At 49.4% G+C, this 27,979-nt stretch overlaps 14 protein-coding genes across 14 annotated transcripts; 3 read left to right on the forward strand and 11 right to left on the reverse strand.

Annotated features, from left to right (window-relative positions):
* Positions 1-2,402: 2,402 nt before the first annotated feature.
* On the reverse strand, positions 2,403-2,935 carry P174DRAFT_425145 (uncharacterized protein; the record flags this gene model as incomplete). The annotated part of the gene is made up of 3 exons (XM_024825264.1): positions 2,403-2,509; positions 2,561-2,773; positions 2,824-2,935. The coding sequence occupies 3 exons, from the start codon at positions 2,933-2,935 to the stop codon at positions 2,403-2,405; spliced, it is 432 nt and encodes a 143-aa protein (XP_024677804.1).
* A 397-nt stretch (positions 2,936-3,332) lies between these two features.
* On the reverse strand, positions 3,333-4,417 carry P174DRAFT_515927 (acyl-CoA thioesterase; the record flags this gene model as incomplete). The annotated part of the gene is made up of 2 exons (XM_024832246.1): positions 4,241-4,417; positions 3,333-4,187 (listed from the first exon to the last, which is right to left on the reverse strand). The coding sequence occupies exons 1-2, from the start codon at positions 4,379-4,381 to the stop codon at positions 3,333-3,335; spliced, it is 996 nt and encodes a 331-aa protein (XP_024677805.1). The 5' UTR covers positions 4,382-4,417.
* Positions 4,418-5,674: 1,257 nt separating this feature from the next.
* Positions 5,675-6,226, reverse strand: P174DRAFT_379105 (trypsin-like serine protease; the record flags this gene model as incomplete). The annotated part of the gene is made up of 1 exon (XM_024822885.1): positions 5,675-6,226. One exon carries the CDS (start codon positions 6,224-6,226, stop codon positions 5,675-5,677), a length of 552 nt encoding a protein of 183 aa, XP_024677806.1.
* A 202-nt stretch (positions 6,227-6,428) lies between these two features.
* On the reverse strand, positions 6,429-6,743 carry P174DRAFT_435330 (uncharacterized protein; the record flags this gene model as incomplete). Its single annotated transcript, XM_024825928.1, has 1 exon — positions 6,429-6,743. One exon carries the CDS (start codon positions 6,741-6,743, stop codon positions 6,429-6,431), a length of 315 nt encoding a protein of 104 aa, XP_024677807.1.
* Positions 6,744-8,114: 1,371 nt separating this feature from the next.
* P174DRAFT_414117 (acetyl-CoA synthetase-like protein) lies at positions 8,115-10,765 on the reverse strand. The gene is made up of 5 exons (XM_024824381.1): positions 10,213-10,765; positions 10,120-10,145; positions 9,665-10,063; positions 8,495-9,594; positions 8,115-8,438 (listed from the first exon to the last, which is right to left on the reverse strand). Exons 1-5 carry the CDS (start codon positions 10,650-10,652, stop codon positions 8,352-8,354), a joined length of 2,052 nt encoding a protein of 683 aa, XP_024677808.1. The 5' UTR covers positions 10,653-10,765; the 3' UTR covers positions 8,115-8,351.
* Positions 10,766-11,620: 855 nt separating this feature from the next.
* Positions 11,621-12,632, reverse strand: P174DRAFT_515929 (uncharacterized protein). Its single transcript, XM_024832247.1, has 2 exons — positions 12,092-12,632; positions 11,621-12,021 (listed from the first exon to the last, which is right to left on the reverse strand). Exons 1-2 carry the CDS (start codon positions 12,285-12,287, stop codon positions 11,990-11,992), a joined length of 228 nt encoding a protein of 75 aa, XP_024677809.1. The 5' UTR covers positions 12,288-12,632; the 3' UTR covers positions 11,621-11,989.
* A 966-nt stretch (positions 12,633-13,598) lies between these two features.
* On the reverse strand, positions 13,599-14,302 carry P174DRAFT_445815 (uncharacterized protein; the record flags this gene model as incomplete). The annotated part of the gene is made up of 1 exon (XM_024828422.1): positions 13,599-14,302. A coding segment is annotated over exon 1 (232 nt), but the record flags the coding sequence as incomplete, so codon positions are not given.
* A 1,046-nt stretch (positions 14,303-15,348) lies between these two features.
* P174DRAFT_435333 (uncharacterized protein) lies at positions 15,349-15,690 on the reverse strand (the record flags this gene model as incomplete). The annotated part of the gene is made up of 1 exon (XM_024825929.1): positions 15,349-15,690. The coding sequence occupies one exon, from the start codon at positions 15,688-15,690 to the stop codon at positions 15,349-15,351; it is 342 nt and encodes a 113-aa protein (XP_024677811.1).
* Positions 15,691-17,299: 1,609 nt separating this feature from the next.
* P174DRAFT_507561 (putative glucan 1,4-alpha-glucosidase) lies at positions 17,300-19,346 on the forward strand (the record flags this gene model as incomplete). The annotated part of the gene is made up of 3 exons (XM_024831385.1): positions 17,300-17,534; positions 17,592-18,426; positions 18,478-19,346. The coding sequence occupies 3 exons, from the start codon at positions 17,300-17,302 to the stop codon at positions 19,268-19,270; spliced, it is 1,863 nt and encodes a 620-aa protein (XP_024677812.1). The 3' UTR covers positions 19,271-19,346.
* A 462-nt stretch (positions 19,347-19,808) lies between these two features.
* Positions 19,809-20,981, forward strand: P174DRAFT_378811 (putative zinc-containing alcohol dehydrogenase; the record flags this gene model as incomplete). Its single annotated transcript, XM_024822866.1, has 3 exons — positions 19,809-20,670; positions 20,722-20,817; positions 20,866-20,981. The coding sequence occupies 3 exons, from the start codon at positions 19,809-19,811 to the stop codon at positions 20,979-20,981; spliced, it is 1,074 nt and encodes a 357-aa protein (XP_024677813.1).
* Positions 20,982-21,068: 87 nt separating this feature from the next.
* On the reverse strand, positions 21,069-21,853 carry P174DRAFT_515932 (uncharacterized protein; the record flags this gene model as incomplete). The annotated part of the gene is made up of 2 exons (XM_024832248.1): positions 21,246-21,853; positions 21,069-21,174 (listed from the first exon to the last, which is right to left on the reverse strand). The coding sequence occupies exons 1-2, from the start codon at positions 21,803-21,805 to the stop codon at positions 21,069-21,071; spliced, it is 666 nt and encodes a 221-aa protein (XP_024677814.1). The 5' UTR covers positions 21,806-21,853.
* A 298-nt stretch (positions 21,854-22,151) lies between these two features.
* Positions 22,152-23,466, reverse strand: P174DRAFT_464368 (T6SS phospholipase effector Tle1-like catalytic domain-containing protein; the record flags this gene model as incomplete). Its single annotated transcript, XM_024830382.1, has 4 exons — positions 22,152-22,850; positions 22,919-23,136; positions 23,182-23,361; positions 23,415-23,466. The coding sequence occupies 4 exons, from the start codon at positions 23,464-23,466 to the stop codon at positions 22,152-22,154; spliced, it is 1,149 nt and encodes a 382-aa protein (XP_024677815.1).
* Positions 23,467-25,458: 1,992 nt separating this feature from the next.
* P174DRAFT_507565 (M28 family metallopeptidase) lies at positions 25,459-27,316 on the forward strand. Its single transcript, XM_024831386.1, has 2 exons — positions 25,459-25,595; positions 25,655-27,316. The coding sequence occupies exon 2, from the start codon at positions 25,691-25,693 to the stop codon at positions 27,065-27,067; it is 1,377 nt and encodes a 458-aa protein (XP_024677816.1). The 5' UTR covers positions 25,459-25,595; positions 25,655-25,690; the 3' UTR covers positions 27,068-27,316.
* On the reverse strand, positions 27,220-27,437 carry P174DRAFT_379271 (uncharacterized protein; the record flags this gene model as incomplete). The annotated part of the gene is made up of 2 exons (XM_024822897.1): positions 27,220-27,359; positions 27,407-27,437. The coding sequence occupies 2 exons, from the start codon at positions 27,435-27,437 to the stop codon at positions 27,220-27,222; spliced, it is 171 nt and encodes a 56-aa protein (XP_024677817.1).
* Positions 27,438-27,979: the final 542 nt, after the last annotated feature.

Below are 27,979 nucleotides of genomic sequence, written 5' to 3' on the forward strand. Positions count from 1 at the left end.
AGTAGTCTCCGATCGATGTAACAGTCTGCAAGGTACCCCTCTTGGCGATTACTTTTTTTTCTAGCCAGCTATCATTGGGATCCCAGTCTGTTATGCGCTATTAATTAAATTTACTCAAATGAATAGGATATTAGCCTCCAAGCCAAGCCACTATTAACAGGAGAAAAGAAATTTCTTAATACCTCAAGTCGGTGGCAAACTTTTGTACGTCTTCGCAGTAGCATTATACGTACCTGTGCTATCCGAGTCCATACAGGGCCTAATACCATGCCTATGATTAGGACGGAGCATCATCCCTATACAGTTTGAAGTGAGAAGTGAATGGCGACTTTTCATATTACTAGCGACTTACTAGGAAATGTGGATTCTTTTTTAAAATTATTATTATTTCATGCTGGTTTGCTCCGAGGAATGAGGGCCCGTTAACCTCTTTCCAGTTAATGAAAGCCTCTATCCGAGTCAGGGATGAATAGCTCTCAATCAATCAGGCACGCCTTGCGAGAGCTCACTAGTCGGTCATGGGGAATTTTGATGCGTGTGAGGAGATATCCCTTAAGAAGATAGTTATGCCAGGAGAACTCCGCATAAGAGATTGGCATCTCTGTCACGAAAGTAAGTGGATGCCATATAAGGCATTCATATGGTTTCAGGGTCGATAAAATCAGATACCTACATGGGGAGGAGGAAGACAAGCCAAGGATCGCTTAGCTTAGACCCTCAATAGTGTTGATCATAACACTAATAATCAAATTGCACAATCCTAACTCTGAGAAACACAGGATAAAGGACTTTTGAGAAACAGACCTGTAGTTCTACTAGCACATGACCTCGCAGGATCATATTATTCTCGTTTGCTGGATGTTGATAAAAGTAGACTGTGATAATAAATGGATGGAGCTAAGCCACAGGGGATGGCCTTGCATTCCAATAGAAAGCTTCATTCATGTGATCAAGTAGTAGATCACTGTTTTGTATATGCCAGCTTTCATCATGCTGAGATATTAAAAGAAGGCTTGTTCAGATGCATGGCTATGGAATGATCAGCTGTGATGGCTAGGTGTTGGTGATTGAAGCCTGCAAAAAGACTTGGCTTAGGGATCATGGAATTCGTAACGTCCCTGCAGTTTCCGAATCAAATTATCTGCATGCTTCTTGCCTTCGGGCCGGTATAGAAATAGTATGCCATGAATACCATGACCACTAGCTTATCGTTCGTGTAACGGCATGAGTCCGAATCGATCTTCCGCAAGCCGAATCCGTCAAGGGCTTTCGAAATCTCCTCCTGCCAGGGGCGGGCGACCTCCGTAGGCCGTAGAGAGCTCGTTTTAGCTGGTAAACGTAACCAAATTCAGAGAATCCATCTGCCATCCAGGTGTACACCTCCTCGTCTAGCTTGCTATTGACGAACGCGTTGACGGCATCAATTTGTCGGATATCTAGATCGAACGCTGCTGCAATAGCCATCAAAGTACGAAAGGTTCTTGCTGCCAGGGTAGTGGCTGCGGTATCGTCACGTGCCATCTCTTGCAGTTCACCTCGTACGCAGATTCGTGTCTTAGCCTAGATCAAATAGCCTTCTTGATCGAATTTGTATGTTAAAACCCATTTCAGCGGTATAATCTTCTTTCCTCTAGGCGCCATGACCCTCCTGAAAGTCTCTCGAGCCACTAATGTACTGTGTTGCAACTCAGCGGCAGCTTGGAAGAGATCTCTCAATGGATGCCGTTGCATCTCCTTCCAGTTGTTCGGCGGAGGAGATATTTCATGTTGATGAGCCCGAGTGTAGTGTCTCGAGTACAGACACTATCATAGTCGCAGCGTTCAAGCATGATATTTGCGACTCTTCAGACATTTCTGGGAGACATGGGAGCTGAATGCTACATATAGCAGCGCTACAGAGGACCAGTCAACTTGAGCCGCGATTATGCATGCAAAGGAACCTACTACGTAGTAGCTCGAGCAGAGAAGAGCTTGGCAGGAACTTATGACAGGAGGGCCTCCAGTGCATCTTTGAAGGACAAGACATGTACCATGCATGCAACTCCTGCGCTGTGTGGCGGATTTAACCCTCAAGCGTAGGACTTGAAGAATTTACTCGCGATGGTATTTTGTCCAGAATACGCCATAGATTCACGTATTCTATGAAAAAGAGAGCATTTTCATCTGCGTCGACAGGGAACCTATCAGAGCAGTCAATTCCTCCCTCGAAGTCCTGTAGAGTTAGCGGCTCAATGGTGCAGTCGTCTAAATCTACATGCGTTGGCCGGCCAAAAGCTGCTGCTACGGCACGATCACGTGTATAGAGCGCCCACACATATGCGCCTTAGCAGCCTTTGTGCTGACAGACATAAGATGAATTCTCTCACTGTCCAAAATATCAAAAATTTAGTAAGATGCAGACGCTAGGTAGGAAGCACGTTGAGAGTTTCTAACCTAAGGTGCAGCCCTTGGGCCTGGGCTAGAGCAATACTCAAACGGGTCCAGTAGAATAGACCATTCTCAGTGATATCTGGCAGAAGCTGTTAGCTAACCAAACAGACAGCCCAGTGTGCCCAAATACCTTCGGGCCCCTCCCAGTTTAGGCCTAGCAATAGCGTTGACTGCATGAGCGGGATTGGACCTTGTTCGTAGCCTGCATCGTACAAGGCTTTTGCCTTCTTGTAAAAACTCTGTGGAGACGACCCCCAGTGTCCTGACTTCCAGATGAACAAGGCCTTGAAGCGATAGTGAACATGGCATGTAGCAAGAGAAGTGAAGGAGGCGAGGTTGAATCCTGGTAGTGGCATAGGAAATCAAGGCGGTCTATGATGGGTGATGAAAAACGTCTCCACGAGGGTATCACCCATTGACCTATCCGGAAGGTCAAAGACGCCTCGTGCTCCAGGATATTCTGCTCCTGGGGGTCAAGATGACGAGCCAGATTCGATGGATCCATGACGCCTGGTAGTTGGGTTAATTCGTTATGATAAACGGGGACCAAACGTTCTACAGTGAGCAGCGATGATCACCACCTTTAGTACGATGGGCGCGGAAATCGTTGTGGGACACGGGCTGAGGCCCAAAAGCGTGAATATCGCACCAATCACTCCTCAGTTACAGGCTTGCAGCTTTGAGTGGCGAGCCTGACTGTAGGTTCATTCTTCTTGGTCGCTGCCAAATGGTACGGAGCATTAGTTTATGGATTGAATTTGCTTTTATTCCGCATACTAAGACGAACAACGTTTCATGAAATCCCCGTCAAGACCTTATCCTCGCCATGCAATACAGAAAGCTGGCGGCATCCGCATAGTTGGCAGACATTGGTAATCATAACTGCTCTAAGACCCCTACTCCTAGGCAGTTGGAAATCGTTTCCATGGGAGCGAGATGTCTCCAACATGATTTATAGCTAGCACGCCGTTGATTAACTCATCTTGCTTGAGTAGTTCTTCGTGGAGGGAGTCCAATTGGTTCCAGGATTCAGCGTATATCATACCCTTGAGGCGTTCCGACTCGATGTCTCCAGGAACGCCCGAGTCGCTCGTGTGTTCTTGAACATCGGTAGGCCGAGCCCCGTGTTTCTCTTCTCCCTTCTTGTCCTGTCCCAGAAGGCCGGAAGCTCTCAGAAGTCGTTCCGGAGGGATAGTGAACCTCCCTTTCTTGAAGACATATTTGGAAATCGATGTAGCAAAAATAACCGGTTGGCTAGAGCGGCATGTGGATTCTCCGATCGACCTCTTCGAGTCAAGGCGCGTGGATTTCGCGGTTAGATAGCCTGCCGGTTTCGTTGAGCCTTTCTGGACGAAATGGGTCACAATATAGAGCCATTTCCGATCCCACGTAAGAATCCTGGACCACACCTCGTACTCCTGGAAGATCCGGATCTCTTTCTTGAAGCTAGTGGTGACTGACCCGATAATAGCAGCCAAAAGGCCCTTCTTTCCCTCGGCGGCTAGTTCGCGGTCAACTGTTACCAACCCGTCATAGCAGAGGGCGGAGAGAAGATAGGATCGGCTTGCATCTAAGTCAGTGAAGTATGTACTGTTTGACTTGTGCAGGTTGTAATCGCATTCAAATAAGGGAGCGTAGGTGCTGGTGATAGAAGGCAGGAACACCGTCGGCGTCTTGGAGTCAGGGATCACCGCTGATCGAGGGCCAGAGCGAAATCTTCGCCACGCGGCTCTCAACAGGGGATTAAAGATGCGATACTAGCCCGCAGTCAATAGCTGTGATTCTCAATGTCCTAGGAAAGGTGACCTACATGCCACACGAAAGGGAGGCATTTCACATTCATCGCCAGCAAAACGATAGTCGCGACTTTCCATAAATTGATTGACGCTAAAATTTCGGGGAGGGAGATATCAAACAAGCCCATCATGATTTGGTGCGTCTCGCCGTGCATCGTGTGAGAGATAGGACGACAGATGTTGATTTTTCAGAAAGTTGGCTTCCACTTGAGTACAGAAAATATGGCATGAGAAAGGACCAAAGCCAATAGATTATATGGTTTGCCGAAGACCGTAAGGCTCTCAGCGCGTTACATGCTCCATACCAAGCTACCGGTCTGCCACTATCTGCGTTCTTGGTTCAAGCAACAACTTTTGCACCGGCTTACGCTCATCGAGCCGAGCCGAGCTCGGCTTAGAATTAGTGGTAATTGACCCCCCTAGCCAATGTGGCTAAAACATTGTCTATTATTCCACCAAAATATCTACAGATTTATGAAAACAGCAGCTTGCATTTATAGTATGCCTTATACAACTCTCCAGTGGTGCTTAAATGGAGACCTTCCGGTTCGCCAGAGCTTAGGCAGTGAGTTCGTGGGTATACTGGGAATATCGAAACAATGGGCAACTCATCAGGATGACAGCTTGCAAGTAAAATCCGGCTTTTATTTATCCATTTTACGTTAGATTTATTGCTTTCAACCACGTTTTTCAAACATGCCCGGTCATACCTTGAATTTTTGCGCTTTTCGAACAAACTGCCGTGGTTGGCCACGAAATACTTTATACTAATGACATGGAGTGACTTAAATGCGAACGTGGACAAAATCTGAGGGCAGCCTGCAATCAAACCCGAACACCAGGCCCTTCAAGAAAAGGCTGCAAGATTATCCACTTAGACACTGGATGTTTCGGTTAACATAATTCCCGGGTCAGCCGTCCACCCCCCATCCGATTTCAACGCGTTTACACTTTTGAAGCTATCCAAATCAACCAAAATAGAATATTATTTCATTAAATCTAGCGAGTATTGCGTGTAGGGCATCTAAATCTTGTATGCTCTATAATAAAGCAATTTGAATACCTTGGTGGCGCGTGTTTTGATGGTTCTAAAGGTAAAGGTGCAGAATGAACAGATAACCCCCTGCCTGGCATGAATGACAGGCAGTAGTCTGTTGCCAGCAGTCTTGAGATGTGCGAGGCTTGCTGCTGAGAGATTGAACGAGTAGACAGACAACTTCGTACCGACCAAACTTGCATCACCTTAATCCCACTGGAGGGGAAGGTAGAGGATGACGGTATATCCTGAACCATATTGTTATATCCTTGTCAATGAATGTGAGGAATGAATAGAAAGCCCTGAGACAATCAAATTGAGACAGCACGATGCAGATGTCAACAGGGGAGGGGTTGGGGGTTTGGGGTTTATACAAGGAGAAGAACTGGTCCTTGCACGGAGAATTTTGTGTTCAGCTACCATCCAGGTTCTTTTCAGCTGTGTTACCGCTCTTTGGCATACATAATGTATGGATTACGGATACAGGTGACAAGGGATATTTTCCAATGGAGTAGTTTGTGAATCCCCAGCCGTACACGGTCAGATTGGCACCGATGCTGGTGGAGAAATCGTTGATAACAGCAAATGTGACGTCGTAGGCTGGCTCACTCAGAGTCAGAATCGCCAGGTCAGAGTCCCGGGTGTCGATGTCATAGTCAGGATGCTGGGTGATGGCGGTCAGGCTTCGCATTCCATCGCTGGTGGTGCGGTTATTGCTGCCAACATGGGCCAGCAGAGTTTCTGGAGATTGATTTTGGATGCACGAGTCTGCCGTGACGACCGAATAGGGGCTGATCAGCACGCCACCGCATCTCTGGAAGTTGCCGTCGGACCTATACAGAGCGACAGCAAATGGCGCGGCATCCGCAGGAGCCTCGGGGGCCCCATTTAGGGCATGAGTAGGGCGTGCAATGGAGAGAACGAGGCAGAGAATAAAGGAATAGACGGAGAAGGACTGTGGCATTTTGCAAGAAGATACAGGGTGCGAGAGCAACTTGTCGGTGTGTCTCTATAAGGTATTATTTCCCTAGAGTTCGCGGGACAACACAGCATCCAAAGTTCTATTTCTCATCTATTTCGCCAGTATTCTCATAGCCAAATAGAAGTAGTATGTAGGGCAAATCGCCTTTGCTTTCTCTGCATTTGCGTGCCAACCTGTTGGTCCTTCAACGAGGATATGTAGTGCTGATCAATTGCGGATGGATCTGGTGATGGTTGGGGAGGGCTCCAGCGTTCTCGTAACACTGCAAAGTCCCGATCCTGGCATCGTAAGAATCATCAACACGGTTCCACCCAAACTTCCGCGCCTTGTGCACAGTGCACATGAAGGTGGTGGTAGCATTAAGAGAGGGATTAAGGAACCAGTTCATTGATTCAACTGCGTCGACTTGAAAAGCAAAAGCTCCCAGATTTCCGCCGTACTTGGCAACATTACGTTCCCATACTGGTGCTTTATCTCGGGCCAAATTCTTCATCTCCATCTGGGACTCGGCTTCATCGGGCAGGGTGGAATGTCTGGGCACTTGAACATTGAAGTACCCTCCAAGTCGGGTCCAGAGGAACTTGAAGACGATGGCATCGCCATCAACGTGGAGACTGGCGGCAGGCTCACCAGAATCCAACCAGCAGCCATCATATCAGCTTTATCCAGTCTGGCGGGCTGCTCTTATGAACAGTACTCAGGTCAGCATCATCCTCAGTCTGATCAGTAATGGATTGCTTGCGGACCACTTTGACCACCACCACACCCTGACTACAGCGGTATCTATGCTGAGTACTGTTGTCTTTCCGGCAGTCTTCACGGCTGAATTGGGCTCTACTACTGAACATATCTGTCACCGGACATGTCTAGTGTAGTCAAATTAGAGAAGAATCCCAAGTCTGGTTTTACATGTCATGAAAATGGCCTAAGCCTTCAAGTTTGTAATCTTGTCAAATAGGCATACCCGATAGTGAACGAGTTGGACAGTTGTCACTTGTAGACATTAACCGTTAGCAATGAATGCACGGCTTTTTAGGCCCAGTAAAGACCTTATTAGTACAGGAAACGGTAGATCTAGTGTGTTCTGCTACCTGCCAACTGATCTTCAGCTGCAAATCTCTGTATTATGTCCATCTCCTCATTGACGCCCCGGAAACTGAAGTCTCGAAAGTTAAGATTGCGCTAGTTTCAACTTTAAGAAGCTTAAACTAGCATCGAACATTCCTCCATGCATGGCAGAGAACGGGCTCTGGCAAACCCTCTCTGAAATTCCTCAATGACGCTAGAGTAAGTATTCGGGGCACGTCTAAGCAAATAGTTCAGATAATTGAGTAGATTTAGGTTGCTGAAGGAGGCCACTGTTAGCTTCAAGACTTAAAAATGAGAGCTTATATCAATGCCTTTGTATAACATTCCACTACGCCCCATCCATACTGAGGTAAGAAAAGCTCAAGCGCAACAAGTCCAATTTTATTCGAGCCCGCCATCCTTCTCCTGTAAGAGTAAGACGTAGAATTCCTGAAGAATGTTGTGGAGAATAGAGATGTATTGACACTTAAGCCCAGCTTTCTTTAGTCGCCTCTATCGAGAGTCATATAAATTTTTTGCAAGAGAATGGTTAAAAAGGCCTGTCGCTATCAGCGACGCTATCACGGGCGCTCTGATGTACTATGTATGTAAATTTACTTGCCTGTTCGAGAACGGCGACCGCTCATTACAAGTGATTGCCAAGAGGAAGCCTAAAGGGAAGAGGATCAAAGCAACAGGCAGCTATAAAAGCCAACGTTTCCCATAACTAGGGAATAGTTGGGAGGGATGGCTACATTAATCGAATTTGAAATTGCTGCCAGCAAAGTTGGCATGCAGACATACGAGTGGAACCGACTAATGTACTAACTGATTCGTCCCGGATACAGCTCTGTGTATGCTATCACGCCTCTAGATCCCCTAAAGTACCTTAGAACACCCTCATCGCCAAGGTGGATATATCCTCACCAGGAGATTCCCGCGAAAGGTTCAAGACGGTTCCCATACGTCGCCTGTTTCCAGAACCATTGATCCTGATCATATCATGCATTCTCTGGGACGGCGGTTTTCCCGTATTAAGTCACCTCGCATAAGCTTGATCTATCTCCTTCTGGAAGCGAGTATATATTGTCTTTCTCACAAGCTTCTGGGCCGCGGACAAGAACCCCTGGCCTAAGTGTTACTAGATGCCGGATACTGAGAGCAATGTGCAATGTAACTTACATTCTCTGGGGTCCACTCATCATTGCAGATGACAACGCCGCACACGATTTCAAAACTCTTCAGGCCACTAGCCCAACCGAATTCCTGTAGCTGTTGCATCACTAATGAGCATGGGTTGTTTGTGGGTTGTTGCAGGGCAAGCTTCTGCAACACAGGCCGATTGGGTACAACGATAGCGATCGGTTGTCGTTGATTTGGGGCCGCATAGATGCACACGTTCTGCACCACGGCCGCGGATCGATAGATGGACTCGAGTTTCTCCAAGGCAATGTATTCACCGTTGAGAGATTTCACTAGATTCTTCTTGCGGTCAATAATTCTCAGGTGCCCGTTCCGGTCCCACTCTCCAATATCGCCAGTTCGGAACCACTGATCTGTTGTGAAAGCTTCCTTGGTCTCCAGCTCATTTTTGTAATACCCAGTTGCCACACTTGGGCCGCGAATCAGGATCTCTCCTTGAGGAGGATCATGTTTCGTTGAGTAGCCACTTTCAGGGACGTCCACTAGCTTGATTTCGACAGAAGCCGGAAGCTCGCCAACCGCATCGGGGTCCCATGCTAGTGGATCATTGATTGCACCCATACCACATGTCTCTGTCAGTCCGTACCCATTTATCAAAGGAGCAATCGCCAAGGAGAGAAATATCTGAGTGTCCTTGGAGATTGGCCCGCCGCCATTCATCATGATTCTCAGTCGCCCACCAGCGGCCTCTTTCACCGTCTTGAAGACCAGGGAGTCAAGGAGACTAATGCCAGTAAAAGAATGGCCAAGGAGCCAGGATTTCATGCGGAGAGATCCCCAGAAGAGGCAATTGCTGAGCCAACCTTTGGCGGCGACGACCCCAGTAATCCCCTTCTTGATTGATTCCCACACGGCAGGTACGCCCACGAGAATCGTGGGTCGGAACTCGCAAATATCTCCCTTGCAATTCCAGACCGAAGCGTTAGAGAGCGTTCTAGGGCTACCGTATCCCATAGTGCAACCCCAGTACAGGCACATATTCTCAAAGACAAACTCGATAATGTGTGCCTGAGGGAGATACGTCAATATTGCGTCCTTAGGACTAATGTGTTTCCCCACGACTGCGTCCATACCCGCGACTGCACAATGAAAACAAGCAAAGCTATGGTAAGCAGAACCCGAAGCATGGAGAGAATCACTAAAGCTTACCTGCTGCAACTATCATACCGTGTGTTAAGCATACGCCCTTCGGCGGACCCATTGACCCCGACGTGTACATTATACAACATAGGTCATCTTTTCCCGGTGGTGTAGGCTCAGTGAAGCACTCAGCTCCTGACCTGCGGAGCTCGTCAAAGCCGATGACCATAATATGCGGAAAATCAGACTGTATCTTCTTCAAGGTTTCGCTGTCTAGCTTTGTCGCAGTGTCATTATATATGATGTGGCGCAAAGATCGGGCATGGCTCAAGACTCTTATCAAGGATGGCATGAGCTGAGAGTCTATAAAGATTGCTGTGCTCTCAGTTTCGTTGATTGAATGCTGTAGTCCTTGTTCACCTAAGGAGTCATACGCAGTCACAACCACAATTGATTGCGATGCGGCTCCTTTGTTTCTTTGTTTAGTGAATATTCTATTGTATGTTGATTTGGCAGTATCTCACCGTGTGACGTTGCTAACCAATGCAGACTGCGCCATAAGTAGGAGATCTTGAATCTGCTCACCTGAACTGTAAGCACGGAAGCGATAGACTTACCTAGTTGCGCCATAGAGATGGATTTTGCTGTCCTTTCTGAGACCGAGCCTCCTTAATCCACAACCCAGATCAAGGGCAAGCCTTTCGTACTCCAAGAACGACAAGTATATATAGCCGCTGAGCTCATAGCGCGTCCAAATTTTCGGCGTGGATTTCTCAACACCGTCAACCAACCTTTTGACCACAGATCTCTCCTCATAACTCCCTATAATTCGGCGAGTACCTGCAGCTTTTGCATGTGAAAATTTTCGCGCAGCCCGGCGGAAGATGTCATACGTTGTTTTCACATCATCTGTCGGGGCGGAAAGTAACCCATTTGCTGCTGTAGGGGAGCGACGAGGACGTCCGTCAAACGCATCATCAACGGCATCTGGAACCTCGACGGTAAACGGTGGCCTCTTGGTCATGCGAGGGTAGAAAGCGGAAGTTAGGTCAGGCATTACGTAGCCTATGGTCGCTGCACGGTTTTATGCCCGCAGGTAGCAACTAGAATACAATATAGCGGTGGGCACGGACTCAAAGTAGAAACAATTCAAAATGTCCAAGAGAAACGATAAGCACGCAGCTAGAAAAACTTTCGTAGACTACAATAGCCACATCATTGTTGCTTTATAATGCTGGTGCATATACCCCTATTGCGGACGTGCTAGGGAGAAAGAAGCTCTTGCCGAGCCGAATCCGGCTCGGACAAGGCGCAGGGCCCTCGGCTTCGGGTATCTTAGGCACGCAGTTAGGAAAGTTCAACGAGAAAAAAAGTTAATGAAGTGCCTTATTAGAGTGTTGGGACGTACCTCCAGCCGCTACACGTTGTCTCTATATAAAGTTTCCAATCCTATCGAGAGAGAAAGCCCGATAAGGGGTATCCGATTCCCTGAAACGACTCATGGGCGAAAGACGTTCTAGAGCAGGCCGTCTCATCCCCGATTGCAAAATCGCCCCAGAATTTTATCGCCTAGTGCTGGATGCTCCATGGGCCGTGGCTAATTGTGGCTGCGGAAATGCTTAGGTAGCGTTCTTCAGCTTCTGCAGCTACACCCCACCCAATAGTGAGTCTTAGTGACCTTGACCATGCAAAAGATGTGCACTGAAGCTAGCATGTTTCAGTTACAAGCAGTGTAAGAATTGCATCGCTATTCCTGGTACACACCTGAGCACCAGCTTCACTCACCTCCATCACCTTCCTTGCTCACCTCCTTTGCTCACCCTCCCCCAGACTCGTGAAGAGAATATCAAATAATTAACTAAATCAGCTAAAGCCTTTGCTTGGTATTTTTATATTCTCAGAATCCTTTGTCTTCCTCAATGTCCTATTCTCTGACACGACGAGGCGCGAGTGCAGTTTGGCCCGCGGCCCTAGTCATGCTGACGTGTAGAGCTGGAATGGCCGATCATAAACACTAATTAATTGGCTACATCATCATACTCTATCCTTTTCATCACTCCTTTAATCTAGTCTAGAATTCGGTAGTCGAACATCCCTCGCTGCACAAGTACCTTGGTGCTTCCTCGACTCAGAAGGGAAATTGATTGCAAAATCAAAACGCAGAACACCGGAGCCGAACAATCCCAGAATTCCAATTCTCCGGCTGTAGTCCTTGATCCGTAGACAATAATATGCCCCTATGAGGTTTGTGGCGAGAAGCGTCCGGTCATTTAATTATGATAACACCAAATCTATGGAGAGTGATGTGAAACAAGTCCCACTATTGAGTGAGGCTCGAGAGATGCTCTCTGCCACGCGGCGATATCAGCCAGTGTTATATCATATTTTCCGCCGTCATAGCTGGAGCTTAGATATCCGCAAAGGCGCTGGAATCGGTCAGGCCGTGGTCACGATATTCAAGCGTTGGTGCGATGCAAATACTGGGACAATACGTACTTGGACGCTGAACGGCTTCTGCTCCTGCATGGACATGGATGCCCCCCGGAGTCGACATACTCCTTTGTGGTGACTTCGCTGCGTGAGGCAGCACGGAGATTACTCGAGTTCGGTAGCGGCCTGGCTGTGCAATGCTCAGAGGGCTGAACTTGGCAAGGGACGCCTGACGTGGTCGACTGCTGCATATATTATGCATAAATAATCCGCTGCAAGGATATATGCTCAGTGCTCTTTCGGCCACCTCATTTAAGGAGCTCCAAAAGTTCCGAGCTCAACTGTTCCAGCCCACAGAGGGGAAACTTGGAACGTAATCACTCTCATAACGAGGTCCCTTTCTGGCATTATTCTCTGGGTCTGCTTCCGCCTCAGAGCTGACCCCATCAGGAGTTCCAGATCGACGACGTTTTTGTACTCCCGGAGCTGTTAAGGAAAGCATCCCAGTCAATCCATTATTGTTGTTGCAATTAACATCTGCACCTTTAGCAATAAGCAGCTTTGTTATCACCTCTTGGCCATACAATAAGGCGTGTGATAATGCAGTCTATCCATGATTATCACAGACATTAACATTAGCTTCTATGTTAGTAAGTAGCTTTGCTACTTCCTCATAGCCATATATTGAGGCTTGTAAGAGGGGAGTCAATCCCTGGTTATGAGGGACATTAACGTCTGCCCCTCTGTCAATAAGCAGCTTCGCCATGACCTCATGGCCGCGCAGTGACGTGTGCAGTGGAGCCCGTCCACTATTGTCACTGGCATTAACATCTGCTCCCTTGTCAATAAGCAGGTTTGCTACCTCCTCATGGCCCTCCTCTACGGCGTGTAAGAGTGGGGTCATTCCATCACTGCCAGCATTGACATCTGCTCCCTTGCTGATAAGCAGCTCTGCCACCGCCTCATGCCCGTTCTCAGAGGCCCGTGAAAGTGGTGTTCTGCCCTTCGCATCCATGTCATCAACAGACGTCTCCGTCTAGAGAAGCAGCTTGATGATTTTTATTCGACCCTCCTGCGCAGCCCAGGATAGTGGTGTTCGTTTTGTGTATTGTTTCAAGTCTTTCCTGTAGTTCAGACCATCTGTATCAACTTCGCTGCACGCACTTGACAGTGATTTCAGAACAGCAGCAACAACGTCTTTGTTACCGTTGGCAAAGCGGCAAACAACGGGTATCCGTATCTCTCTTCGGAAACATGAATATGCGGATCCTTTTTGAGTCTCGTGCGGATGAGCTCCGGGAATCCTTTGTCTGCGAGAACGTAGAAGAAACTCGGGTCTGAGCTGTATCCACGAGTTTTGAACTTTTCGAAAAGATTGTTGACATAAATCCAGTGGGGTACAGGAAAAGAAGATAAGAACTCGTCTTGAGGAACTGCTCCGGCCGCAGCGTTGACGTCATAGAGAACATGCTGACTGGCATACTCCAAAAATAGGTACTCATTTAAAATGCCTGATTGCAGCTCATGTCTGTGTGACAGCATCTTACTCACAGACGCACGCACTGAGGTATGATTCAAGTATGAGTCACAACATTTTTTGAGTGTCTCATGGCTTAAGCTCTCCTAATCAAATCCAAGGTCAGGCCACAATTCATGTAGACCCCTTTCTTTGACGAGGGAGTCTCAGACAGATTCATGGATGAATTAAACTATTGGCTGCTTAGATCTTCTGACCTCAGCAAGTCCTTTTGAGTTGCTCATAACACATCTGTTAACTCTGTTAAGGCTGTCCGAGGCACCTGGGACGCCGACATCAGGGATTTGCTCATCAGCCTGATCTTCTAGTGCCAATCCAGACCAGAGAGCATGGTAGAACTCCTGCGATTGCAATGGCTGTTTTGCAAGGAGAATCCAAAGGATGCAAAGACAGAGACCCACCATATTCTCCTTATCGCGTCTCAGGATGTCCTTGAACAGCTTGCTCAAACCACTAGGTATTTCCGCGAGCCTCTTTCTCAAAGCCAGTCCATTATGCCGATATTCCTTGTTCAGGATACTAACGACTAGCACAACCTACATGAAAACACCCGCAGCTTTCCTGAGAAGTCAAGTTTGCAGGTCTTGGAGAAGTACAGGGTCTTTAATTTGGAGACAGCTACCGACGTAAGTTGCCAGGTCTTCGCCATGACCTGACTGGTCCTCCAGTGTAAGTCGGACTCCCCGTTGAATAGCTATGTAGGGATAATGTCGACTGGAGAAACAGATCTAGAGTAGGACACCTTTATTTGTGCATTATTCTCCCAGCTCTTCAAAGTATTAAACCATGTCCACAACTTGTTGTTCATCACACTCATCAAGAGCATTGACGAAGCACGTAAAGGAGTGTTGACTAAGGGCGGAAATTACTCTGCGAAAGAGGTCCTTAAGAACGTCTAAGGAAGGACATCCATTCTAACTCTGAGAATTAATGTCAGGATAATCTAAAACCGCCTGGAGATCAGGGTACCCTTCAAGCAGCTGGAGCAGTAATGCTTGGTATATCCCTAAGATTAACTTTTCCAGGCGTTCACCTCAAGCATTAAAAAAAAAAGGAAGCAGTGATAGCATGCTTGTTATGGGATTTGCTCTTCATACTCGAGTATGTGAACTTCATGATCATTAACTCATCTGCGCCAGGCTTGCCACTAATCCATAAAAAGCCATGATATTGTGTTAGATTTTCAGGATTAAGCCATGCTTGGTAGTCAGGGTGGCTGAGAAACCATCAGCATGTTTTAGCAAGGGTGGTTCTGACATCTGATTTCCAAGAATCCATGTGCTGGAACCTAAGGGAATCCAGCAAGCGCAGCCGGTGCTCGTGCAATGAACATTCATCTGCACATCAGATGTGAGCAGCCATGACTCTTCCCCGAACTACTAGGTTAACTTACAAGGATTTGGCATACAGGTAAATTTTGCGTGCCCTTTGGCCACGGGTAGGTCCTCAAGTAATTCCCTGGCGTATGCAGCCGCGGTTGCTGTAGCATACTCTGCCATTCATTGCTCTTATGAGAATCTGAGTAATCACATATTCCCCAAATTAGGAGATAAGGGAGAATTTCCATCAGACCAGCAGCCTCCATTTTAAAACATATAACATCCAATTCTCAAGCAATGTTATCCTAGGTAGTGCTGCTTCTCATAACTTAGTTCCCTGAGGCGATCGCGCCGTAATGGATCATTATATTATCTAATATCCGTCTGCTTCGTGGAACCAGCTTTAACTAGTCGCATTCATCGCAGCTAGCTGTTGTACATTCATGCTCATACATCGCGTGGAACAGTCAGTCCGGGGAGCTTGGGCAACCATATTCAGGGTGTCCTTCAAGCTTCAGCCGTAGGATGGATGGGACTTGACTAGGGTCCAGCTCATGTCTTGAACAGAGGGCAGACCCAGCTGTCCCAAGCAAGTGGTGAGGAATCCTAGGGATTGCTGTGCGTCGGAGCTCTCCATTTCTAATAACTTTCCCAAGATCATATTGCATCACCCTTGTTCCAATGACAACATCACCTAAGCGCATATCAGCCTTGCTCGGCATGCCACCACCAATCCCAACCAGCAAGCCCACGCGGATAGCGGAGAAGGTTTGCTTCATATTCATCATGATGTTCGCCGCGTTGTTCATTCCATATTAGGCTGCTGGCAAGCACGCAATGACGACATTATGCTGCTTAATGCTTCCCAGTACATAGGCGTTGCTGTCCTCTACATGCCTAGGTAGAGCTTCATGGACCTCATCCAGCATGGCCCGAGCTGCTGCTATCTCTATGTACAGCGCACAGATCCCGGCGATGGTATACTGATCGTGCCGTTGGGTGGACGACCTGTCGTAGTGGACAGTGTTTTATCGCTTTGGAGGTTGACACAATGTTGTTTCAGTATCATCTTCATTCCGAACACTTCTCCCATCCATCTCCGCGAGATGTTTAGCGGGCTATGATTGACAGGCACGATTTTACTCGCAGGGTAAACACGGTATGAGTAGATATTGCTGGATGCTAGAAACGTGTCTGCCACAAGGCGATTATCGCAAGGATTCCCAGGGGAGCCTTATTTGCACTTTGGTAGGAAGAAGAGTTGAGATGTCCAATGCGCATCAGGCTGACCATGCATGCACAGCCACCACAGTTGAGTGCACAGCCTCTAAACTGCTAAAGAAGACTGGCATCTCAGAGTATGTATAGCCTCCCACTGTATCTCAAGGGTACGTAACCCTACCGTATGTTTCCTCAGGGAGCTGTCTTTGAGGGAGCTTAACTATATATACTTTAGGTCCCCGTTTTCAGATTCTCCTGCAGTATCCGCAGTGGTCTATTTCTCGCACTTCATTAAATAGATATTGTCCAGCCAACGCGACCGCAGATTTTCACCCATTACTTTTGCTACATCTTGTATTAGAAAGATTCTAGAAGCCTTCAGCGATTTGAAAGCAGAGGATCCTCCTCCGGAAAAAAACTGCGAATTTGAGATGCTGCGACAGCATTCAGCCGTATAGCCGGGCGTAGGTACATTGCAGCATAACGACATGAGTTGTTGCTCGATGAAAACCCACTTAAGTGTCAGAAGTGGTAGAAGATGATCCAACAAATGCCAATGTGACAATGACGAGAAATCAAAAATGGGTAACCGTAACCTCAGAGGTGTGGTATGTTTTCTCTATGGTGTCGTCTTGAGCATTGAGTTCTTATTAGTTACTTGTTGTCGCTTAGGAAACAGGTGCGATGCGAATAATATCACGGCAGGTGATTTGCTAACCACAACATTTGTATAATCAGCGATAAATCTCCGGCCCCTGTACTAGTAGCAAAACCTCGACCAAATAGACAAATCATATAGAAAGAAAATAGGTTCCTCCCAGTTCCCCACAGAACGTAGTTAAATAAACTTCAGCTTCTCCGCCTGTTGGCAGTGCGCAGTATCGAATCTCATTCTGTGTGGCTGGCATGCAGTTGTCCCCCTGACCACTAAAAAGTCTCTTCTAGCCACCGTCATTAATATGTTGGAGTAAAGTGAATCCTCTGTGGGGTTACAATCCTAGCCTTCTTTTAGTGTTATATCCAAACAAGGCGATCATCCCCTTTTATTGAATAATTCGCCGAAATCAACATTTGCACCTAGTGATGGCGCTAGGATTCTGAACCACCCCAATAAAATAAATAAAAGGGAATGTACCTGCACAGCTCTTTTAACTCGCGAGAAATTTACTGTGCTACCTATCTAGCGCATCAAACACCATGCGTTTCTCTCGCATTGCTGTAGCCATAGCCAGTGTCCTTGGTCACGTAGCTACTGCTTCGCCTGCCAATGAACTTGCAGAACGTTCCCCTGCATCTGCGAATTCCTACCTGGTCAAGGAGGGACTGTTCGCCTATGAGAGCATTCTGAAAGCTCTTGGAAACACTGGCAGTAACGCTCCTGGCACAGCGGCCGGATTACTCATTGCAAGCCCTACTACAGAGAACCCTGATTGTAGGTGGAAACCCGCATTAGGAGGATCAAGCTGACTCGATCTACTCCGTTCTCTAGATTTCTTCACGTGGACTCGTGACGCGGCATTGACCTTCAAGGGACTTGTCGATATCTTTATTGCGGGCAACAAATTCCTCGGTGTCAATTTTGACGCCCTTGAAACCCACATCCAGGACTACATCTCTTCCCAGGCTGTTTTGCAGAATGTGTCCAACCCATCTGGCAGACTTTCCGACGGATCTGGACTCGGCGAACCTAAATTCGAGGTCGATTTCAACCCGTACTCTGGCGGATGGGGCCGTCCCCAGCGCGATGGTCCTGCTCTTCGTGCCATTGCCATGTTGACGTACATGCGCCATCTAATCCAGCAAGGAAAACAATCCGTGGCTTCCAACCTGATCTGGCCCGTTGTCACCAACGATCTCACCTATGTCGCTCAGTACTGGAATCACACCGGCTTCGATCTCTGGGAAGAAGTCGACGGCTCTTCCTTCTTTACGACTGCCGTTCAGCACCGAGCTATGGTTGAAGGCAGTGCGGTAGCTCTGGCTCTTGGCAAGCCCCATGCTGCCTACGACGCGGTCGCTCCAGAGATACTTTGCTTCCTGCAGAGTTACTGGAACGGGAGCGCTATAGTGTCGAACATTAACGTCAATAATGGCTGCTCGGGAATCGATCTCAACTCGGTCCTGACCAGCATTCATACCTTTGACCCTGCGGCTGGTTGCGATGATTCGACCTTCCAACCCTGTTCGTCTAAAGCTTTAGCAAATCATAAGGTCTATGTCGATTCTTTCCGCTCTATCTACGGTATCAACGCTGGTCTTGGCCCTGGAAAGGCTGCAAATGTAGGCCGTTACCCTGAGGATGTTTATCAGGGAGGAAACCCATGGTAAGCCAAACCCAGTCGTGTCAATTATGCCATGTCTTCTGATAGATAAAGGTACCTTGCAACCCTGGCAGCCGCTGAGCAGTTGTACGATGCCCTCCACCAGTGGGAAAAGCAGGGTTATCTCACCGTCACGCAAACCTCTCTCGCCTTCTTCCGTGACTTCTCATCCACCGTCGCGCCAGGAACTTACAAGTCCAATACCCCGACCTACAAATCCCTGACTGAGTACATTCGCACCTACGCTGATAACTTTTTCTTCCTTGTCGAGCAATACACTCCAAGCAACGGCTCCTTGGCCGAGCAGTATGACCGCAACACCGGCGTCCCTCTGTCGGCCAACGATCTCACCTGGTCCTATGCAGCCTTCCTCTCTACCGTTCAGCGCCGCCTCAACGTCATGCCTGGCTCCTGGGGCTCCTCGTCTGCGAATACTGTTCCCACCACCTGCAGCACAACTGCCATGACAGGCACCTACAGCGCTGTGGCGCCTCCCTTCCCTACATCCACCGCTCATTGCGTTGCCGCTGTGACCGTTCCTGTTACCTTTTGGTTGATCGAGAACACCTACTATGGCGAGAATGTGTACATAGCCGGTAACGTCAGCGCTCTCGGCGACTGGAACGCGAGCGCGGGCTATAGTCTGAATGCCGGTCTTTACACCTCGAATGAGAATCTTTGGTTTGCCACTGTGGAGGGACTCCAGCCGGGTGTTACCATCGAGTACAAGTTCTACAAGATTGAGCCGGATAACTCTGTGACCTTTGAAGGGGGAATGAACAGGATGTATACGGTTCCTACGGGATGTCCTGTGGCGCCTCAGGTCCATGCTGTTTGGCAGTCTTAACGTACTACTACGAGCTTCAGAATCAGTATCAATTTCAATACTCTTGGTTATCTTATGAATAATATGTTTATCGAACAACACTTCTTCCAGAAATCCCATGATTAAATAGCAGCCTGAATGCCAACATACAATCACCATTTTGACCACTCAGTATCCAATATGACAAAATCTCGTATTGTGTCAATCCATAGATTCCGTCGGCTATCGCTGCCTTATCTGACTCGGTAAGCGCTACATCTGCATGTCTGGGGTTTCATGCATGGTACTATATTCCCCCAATCAATATCCCTGCAACATTACATCCAGCCCAGGTTTGTTTGCTTGTGGTTGCAACGCCAGCAGAAGCAAAGACTAGTATGGTATGCCACTCTGCTCAGCTGCTGTACCCCGCGGGTCTTTCTTTGGCGAGTTCAACAGGACTTTGTTTTTCAAGCTGGCGAAGTGTCTATAAAAAGGGCGAATGAGGCGCTGAACCTCTATCCGGCATCTAATTCCTCAAAAATTTGCCTCGGTCAACCTTGTGCTCAAATCTCGCAAGATGAAAGCAGTTATCTACACTGGCGACAACAAGATCGCAGTCGAAGACCGCCCGAAACCAATCATTCTAGAACCCACCGACGCGATCGTCAAGGTTGTTCATACCACTATATGCGGAACTGACCTACACATCCTCCAAGGGCACGTCCCGACATGCACTCCAGGCCGCATTCTTGGCCACGAAGGAGTCGGGGTAATTGACTCTCTCGGCGCCGCCGTCACGAACTTCAAGGCCGGGCAGACCGTGCTCATCTCCTGTATCACCTCCTGCGGGACCTGTCATTACTGCCGCAGGAAGATGCCATCTCAATGTGAATCCGGCGGGTGGATTCTCGGGAATAAGATTGACGGCACGCAGGCCGAGTACGTGCGCATCCCTCATGCGTCGTTCTCGCTGCATGCGCTGCCCGAGAGCATCGACCCAAAGGTCGCGGTTACGCTGTCGGATACGGTCCCGACCTCTTATGAATGTGGGATCCTGAACGGGGATATCCAGCCTGGGGCTACTGTCGCAATTATCGGAACTGGCCCGATCGGATTGATGATCCTGCAGATGGCGAAGAATCTGTTCGGTCCGGCGATGACGGTCGTCGTGGGTAGGGGCCAGCCCCGGCTCGAGACAGCCAAGGCCATGGGTGCGGATCATACGCTGAGTGTTCTCGGCGGGCAGGAAGAGGTAGTCTCCTCGGCTCTAGCGGTGACCAAGGAGCGAGGGTTCGATGTGGTGATTGAAGCAGTGGGGACGGTTGAATCGTTTGCGATTGCGCAGGCACTGGTAGGCGCTGGAGGGACGATCGCCAGTCTCGGCGTCTTTGGGGAGTCGTGCGAGCTTCACCTGGAGAAGTTGTGGCATCGTAATATCTGTATGCTCACGCGTCTAACCTGCGATGATTATTACTGAACTTTCTCGCTAGGCTTGAGGACTCGGCTGGTTGACGCTGTCAGTACCCCTGATGTACTGAATATGGTGGAGTCCGGCGGCATCGATCCTCATTTTCTGGTCTCGCACAGTGCGTCTGTCCTTTCCGTTACTTGTGTTCACACTAATGATTGCCTAGAATTCACATTCGATGAGATTCACGACGCCTACGAAGCGTTCGAGGCATCCTCCAAACATGGCGCCCTGAAGGTCGTAGTCACTATGCCTGAGCCTACTACGAATGGTTTTGCATAGTCTTATCTCTTGTCTCGTTTCATTACAGTCAAATAACCACATTTACTGTATATCCTTACTATCCCAAGCAATGATATTGCGCCCCAACTATTGTCTAAGATCAGTCATGATGATGCCCCCCGCACCCGGCATCCCCCACGCCTTCTCCCCGTTATGGATCCGATACCACCCATTCTCCAAGTTGAGCACACCCCTGCCACAAGCCGGGAACTTTGTCCAACCCGGCGTTCCCCAGGCCTTTAAGTCCGTCCCCGATCAAGCAACATCTCCCCACAATGCCCTGTATGTCCCAGTCCGGCGATATACCCATCAAGATGATCGAAGCTACCATCCAGAATTGCCTGGTGCGTCTTCTTCCACATAAACACGCAGTGCACGACATGATACTCGTAGCTTGTGAAGAGGTACTCAAAGTCCCCCTGCTGGACATACTCCTTCGGGACGAGGTGCTGCCCCTCGATGTCGAGCGACCATTTCCAGTCAGTGTAGTTGAGGAAGTCGTTCGTCAGGTCCTCGTTGTAGCAGGCGGACGGCAGCCAGGAGAAGGACATTAGGTCGAAATGGCATCCTGCTGCTTTGGCTTCGGCGGCGGAGGTGCCGCAGCGGAAGAGTGAGTCTGGTGATTGGGGTGCGGGATTGCGTTGGCCGTTTGTGTACGCGATCAAAGTGAAGATACCGGTGATTATGGAGATGGTGAGGGCCAGGCTGGAGAGGAGGGTCGCGTTTAAGCGATAAAGACTTGATTGCGGCGGTCGGATTGGAGGTGTTGTTTTGTCGTAGACGAACTCCTCGCGTTCCTCTCTCCTGAGGCGCGTGTAGTCCATGTTGTAGGATAGAGATGACTTTTTTCTCGTTAATCGTGATAGGATTTGTTGGTCAATCGAAGATGCAGGTTTCCAGAGCGAGGGGGTCGCGTTTTATTGATCTGGTCCGCGTCGGCAGAGTTGGCATGTAAGGGATGAAGAGTCGGCTGCTCAGATTTGCGACATCAACGGAATGCGCATACTACTTCTGTGCAGATTCCTGCAAGGGACGACTATTGGACATTGTTATTACCGGCCATTATAACATTATAGGCCCTTAGAGGCTGTATACAATTGTTCACAATATACATATCCAACAGCATCAAATAACCCGAAATATTCCAACGCCGGAAACCAAAAGTCGTAATTAATCCTCCTCAGTGACATGCACAGTGCGAATGCGACCCTTCATATACCTTTCCATCTGCAATGCAGGAACCTCGGAGATCTGCTTGCCAGACGTCAGATTCCAGCTCTTCTCATCGTGGCGTCCCTTGAGCGCGGGGCAAGGCCACTTGGCCAGATTGCGATCCCGGACGGATTCATGAATGAATTCGTTTGTGATATCGGACTCCTGGCCCGCTGGATTATACCCCATCGGTCTGCGAGCCGATCTTCCTCCCAACTTGCCCTGCAAGGTTCGTACTATACTGCCGTGATCGAGTTTTCCCTGGCTCGTCGCCCAAGGAATCATCTCGTTCTCCTCCGCACGCGGGGGATCGTCGAATAGATACTCTTCAATGTCAAAACTCAGCTGCTTATGCTTCATGCACTGCGCGATCATCCACGCCAGAGTAATGTTCGACAGCCGGGGATTCTCGTCTCCACCGCCAACATCCGTATGCACACCGGAAAACCACACCTGGAGCATCTCCTGCCCCTCGTTCTTGTGCGGGATATGCCACACGATCGGCTGAAACGCCGTGCGCTCCTCGTCCAGTGACAGCGCATGGTACGCACAGCGCACATTCTCATGCAGTATTGTATTCCGCAGCTCCAGCTTCTCGCCCGAGTCTCGACCCAGCCACGCCTTCTGGAACCCAACCGTATCCCACACCCCGACGATCTCGACCGTGAACCGCGGCAGGGGTCGCGGAACCCCATCCGCTTGCGCTGCTCCGCATTGTATCCGACGATTTTGTGGTTGTAGAAATCATCATACACAAGCGCAAAGTTGTCCATGCCGCGCGGGGTCAGCAGACCCCATTGGGAGACGAGCCCGGCGACCGCGCGCGCTGTGTACGCGCCGCGCGAGAAGCCAAAGAAGTAGATCTTGTCGCCGTCGTTGTAGTTGTCGGCCAGGAAGCCGTAGGCAGCTCGCACATTGGCGCTGACGCCCAGCCCGGCCACACCTGGTCAGGTCAGTAGCAATTCACTTGTAGGGGGAGGCTGCGGACCGCCCCAGTATTTGTCTCCGAGACTGGTTCCCACGCCCTTCTGGTAGTAGACGATCTGAGGGATCTCGTGTTGTTGGCCGTCCTCGCCATCGACGATGGCGAGGCGGCTCAGCGCTCTACTAAAGCGAGTGAGATTTGACGGCGGTTGGGCCTCGTCGGCGAGCGAATCCTGCCATGTGCCTGGTCGGTTAGCAGGCGTTTTTCCAGGGACGAGAGGATCTAAAGATATCTACCATCACAGCACACAATGAGTCGTTTTGGAGGGTAGCGCTTGACACCAGACATGGTAGCGGTGTATTACAATAAATGGTTGAAGAGGCCAGACAGAAACAAAACAAAACAGCGAGAAATCTTTCATCTCGAGACTGCAGCAAGGCTTATATCATGATAACATCCAACCCGTGGAAGGAGCGCATTTCCATCTTCGTCTGAGTCTGCTGAGCCATCAGCTGAAGACGACGTCATCCAATGGCAATGACGAAAGGAGGTCGTTTGCGGCATTGACTTTGTGATTCCTCCAATTTGTCTCCAGATCATAACCTCGGACTGGCTGACAGGAGGCCAGTGCCGGGGCTGACAGAAGACAATCTGATACAATCATTGGGTGTGGTTTTGCTTTTTTACCTGGGGGGATGCGCTATTGAGACTGGCTTGGTGAATGATTGGAGGAAGCAGCAGACACGCTGGAATAGTTTGGATCATTGCAGTGTTCGCGATGGGCCGAGAACAGTTCGTCTCGCCAGTTCAATCAGCCTCGTCATGTTCGTCTCAGCTGTAAGCAGTTCGCTGAAGATGCAGTCAGCATTTAGCGATTATTAGAGTCATTTACCCACTTTGTCAAACACCGCCCACCATAAGCAAAATATTTTCCCATCCAATTTTCAACCCAAGTATATCCAAACAACTGGTAAGTATTAATTGATCGTCGCAAGGATGAAATTAGGAGTGATTAAACCAAAAGTCGGCAAGAAACCTACCTACACGCGGTGCGTGCCCCCAGGGGAAAAAGATAATACTACTCCGTACTCTGCCTCCGGCCATGACTTACACGCATGCACCTGCCATGCTATATGCTAGAGAAGCTAGTAAAGGTATAGGCTATCTAGGCCTAGGCTACCTAGGCACAGGCTCCTCTATATTCAGCGGGGAGAAGCCGATTAATAATATCTTCAGCTTCCGCCACATCAGCCTCGGCTATTCTTTTCTTCGTCCACAGCCTCACTGGGATCTCGTCAGATTTTGCTATTTCGCACTAATGCGATCAGGAATTAATGTCTTAATGAATCATAGTAGATCTCATCACTTTGTCGGAATCTCTTATGTAATCATGTAACCTTGTGGTTTAATGGTGGAGGTATTGTCAGACATGTGTATATGTATGTATAATAATAGTTACGATGAACACGCTGTAGATAGCCCCGTCGGCAATAGAACAGAGGATTCTCACAGTGAGCTACTAATGTAGAAGAAAATACGAATTTATCAAGTTGAGTTATAACGGTTCAGTCAACATCATCTATGGCTACTGAGGCTGCCGGATGTTGAGGGCAGTTCTGTCAACGCGATGAAGGAGCAAGAGGCATGAATACACATACTCTCCGGGCTCCTTCTGACTCTAGTAAAATGTAGAAATGCCAAGCTTCCAGGTCCTTGGGAACCGGAATTCCAACGGAGAGCGCCGGCTGGCGGGGTGGCGGACTCTACACGCGAGTGGACAAGTACGGAGTAGGATGGTCTAACACAAACATCTAAGCAGATTCTGGAATAGTGCTGGTTAGGTAGAGAGTCCTAAGGTACAGTTGGACTCTAGAATGTAGTCTATGCAGGTAAGACAGCACATGGCCTTGATTGATTAACACGAGGAATGCAATATATGGCCTCATCCTCCTCTTGGCAATTGCAGCCACAAACAAATACAAGCCTGGATAATGCCGTTTATCATCGGATCGAAGCCGCAGTTGCCAAAGAGCGCTCTTCCTCCGTACTGTTACCCCGACTCTTATCTCTGCCAAGTCATGCTACTGTCTTGGCCCTCGACTCAGTCCGTCTGCCAAGACATCTTTTCCTGCTTGAATGCAACTCCAGCCGGGATGAGGTGCCATTCCGTGAATAGTTGCTGCGATGGCGACGCGGGGAATCGTTGACAGTGGCGGGATCACAGCTGCGATTGGCAGTTACGAGGGCAGTAGCGATGGCATGCTGGGGATGTATAAAAGGCAGGCGACGATCGGAATGTTGATCATTATCACTTTTCTTCTCCAGTTGTAGCACTGTAATCTCTTACAGTCCCGAGCTGTGAGATAGTCAACCACTTATTCTTACAGCGTCACCATGAAGCTGCTCTACCTCACGACGCTGGCCTCTCTGGCCCTGGCCAATGGCCCAGGACGAGACAGGAAGCCCCAGTCCATCCGGTTAGTGTTCCCCTCGCTTGTCTTGTTGGCTGAATGCTAAAACATCCTGTCTATTATAGAAAGTGTTGCCTCATACGATCCAATTGTGGGATCTTATGCATGGCGCTCAAAAGCTGGAAGACTTCGCCTATGCCTATCCCGAGCGCAACCGTGTCTTTGGCGGACGGGCCCATGAGGACACGGTCAACTACCTCTACCGCGAGTTGAAGAAAACCGGCTACTACGACGTCTACAAGCAGCCTCAGGTGCACCAATGGACAAGAGCCGACCAGGCTCTCACCGTCGACGGCAAGTCCTATGTCGCCACGACCATGACTTACAGCCCCAGCGTGAACGCCACGGCTCCGCTGGCAGTGGTGAACAACCTGGGCTGCGTCGAGTCTGACTATCCCACCGATCTGAAGGGCAAGATTGCTCTGGTCAAGCGGGGCGAATGCCCCTTTGCGACCAAATCCGTATTGAGCGCCAAGGCCGGTGCGGCGGCTGCGCTTGTGTACAACAATATCGAGGGCTCTATGGCGGGAACTCTGGGCGGCCCGACCAGCGAGCTGGGTCCCTACGCTCCCATCGCCGGCATCAGCCTCGCGGACGGACAGGCGCTGATCAAGCTGATCCAGGCGGGTACGGTCACGGCCAACCTGTGGATCGACAGCAAGGTCGAGAACCGGACCACCTACAACGTGATCGCGCAGACCAAGGGCGGCGATCCCAACAACGTCGTCGCGCTCGGCGGCCACACGGACTCGGTCGAGGCCGGCCCCGGCATCAACGACGACGGCTCCGGCATCATCAGCAACCTCGTCGTCGCCAAGGCACTGACCCGCTTCTCGGTCAAGAACGCGGTGCGCTTCTGCTTCTGGACGGCCGAGGAGTTCGGCCTGCTGGGCAGCACCTACTACGTCAACAGCCTCAATGCCACCGAGAAGGCCAAGATCCGTCTGTACCTCAACTTTGACATGATCGCCTCCCCCAACTACGCCCTGATGATATACGACGGCGACGGATCCGCCTTCAACCTGACCGGGCCCGCAGGCTCGGCGCAGATCGAACGCCTCTTCGAGGACTACTACAAGTCAATCCGCAAGCCGTTCGTGCCCACCGAGTTCAACGGCCGCTCCGACTACGAGGCCTTTATTCTCAACGGCATTCCCGCGGGAGGCATCTTCACCGGCGCGGAGGCGATCAAGACTGAGGAACAGGCTAAGCTGTTCGGCGGCCAGGCGGGCGTGGCCCTGGATGCCAACTACCACGCCAAGGGGGACAACATGACCAACCTCAACCGCGAGGCCTTCCTGATCAACTCCAAGGCGACGGCCTTTGCGGTGGCCACGTACGCCAACAGCCTCGACTCGATCCCGCCGCGCAATATGTCCACCGTGGTCAAGCGGTCGCAGCTGCAGGAGGCCAAGAAGAGGGCTCCTCACACGCACACCGGTGGAACGGGATGCTACAAGGACCGAGTTGAGCAGTAGTTTGGACTTTCTTTTGAAGCCGACCCTAAAAAGGAAATGTCACATTGCTTTCTATGATGTAGATACCACAAAACATCCATACAACAATATCATTCATCATTCATAACCCCTTTGCTTTCCTCCTACTGTAGCACACACTTTGCACCGGCTAGTCAGGCAGGACCGGCCCCCTTGGGAGGGTACTCCTTGCCGTCGGCGTTGACCTTGGGAGTGCAGGTGCAGCGATCGGATTCGGGCACCTGGTCCATGACGGAGGGGATATGGCTTCCGCAACCCCACCAGGTTTTTTTCTCTTGTTTTTGTTAGTAGGCGGCTGGGACAGTTAGAGTGTAGACATACGACAGTTGTTGCACTTGGACGGCATGCACATTTTGTAGAGGAGGTAGAAGCAATTGACTTGTGTTTAGGATTCAGGTCTGGTAACTCTGGTGGGTGTCCTTTGGGAGGGGCACAATTACAAGAATAAATACCTCTCAACCAGAATATGCACTCTCATTTCTACTATGCTAGAAATGGAAGTCTAGACACCTTTTTAGCGTAGTGGTTAGATGGTTGACAATCCCTTACTCGCCACTGGGCATAGAGTGGGTCACCTTAGTCATAACCGAATCATTTATAGAGAGACAGAAAGAGCCAGAAGAGAAGAGGGCGAGTTCGCCGATTGATGGTTCCCGAGACCCCGATCCGCCATTCTCTGCATTTCTTCTGCGACAAGAGGTGATCGTTTCTCTTGATTGATTCGGATGAGATATAGAAGAAAACTATATGAGAGAGAAGACATTAAAATAAAGTATCCGTGCCTTAGGCGCACCCACTCTGGCCGTGTGCCGGAGTGGGTGCGCTAAGCTACACCGTAATCATAGATTTCTCATCAAATCATGATTTTGAGGCCATACTAGGGTTTATCTATAT

This window comes from Aspergillus novofumigatus (assembly GCF_002847465.1).
Source record: "Aspergillus novofumigatus IBT 16806 chromosome Unknown P174scaffold_10, whole genome shotgun sequence".
NCBI lineage: Eukaryota > Fungi > Ascomycota > Eurotiomycetes > Eurotiales > Aspergillaceae > Aspergillus > Aspergillus novofumigatus.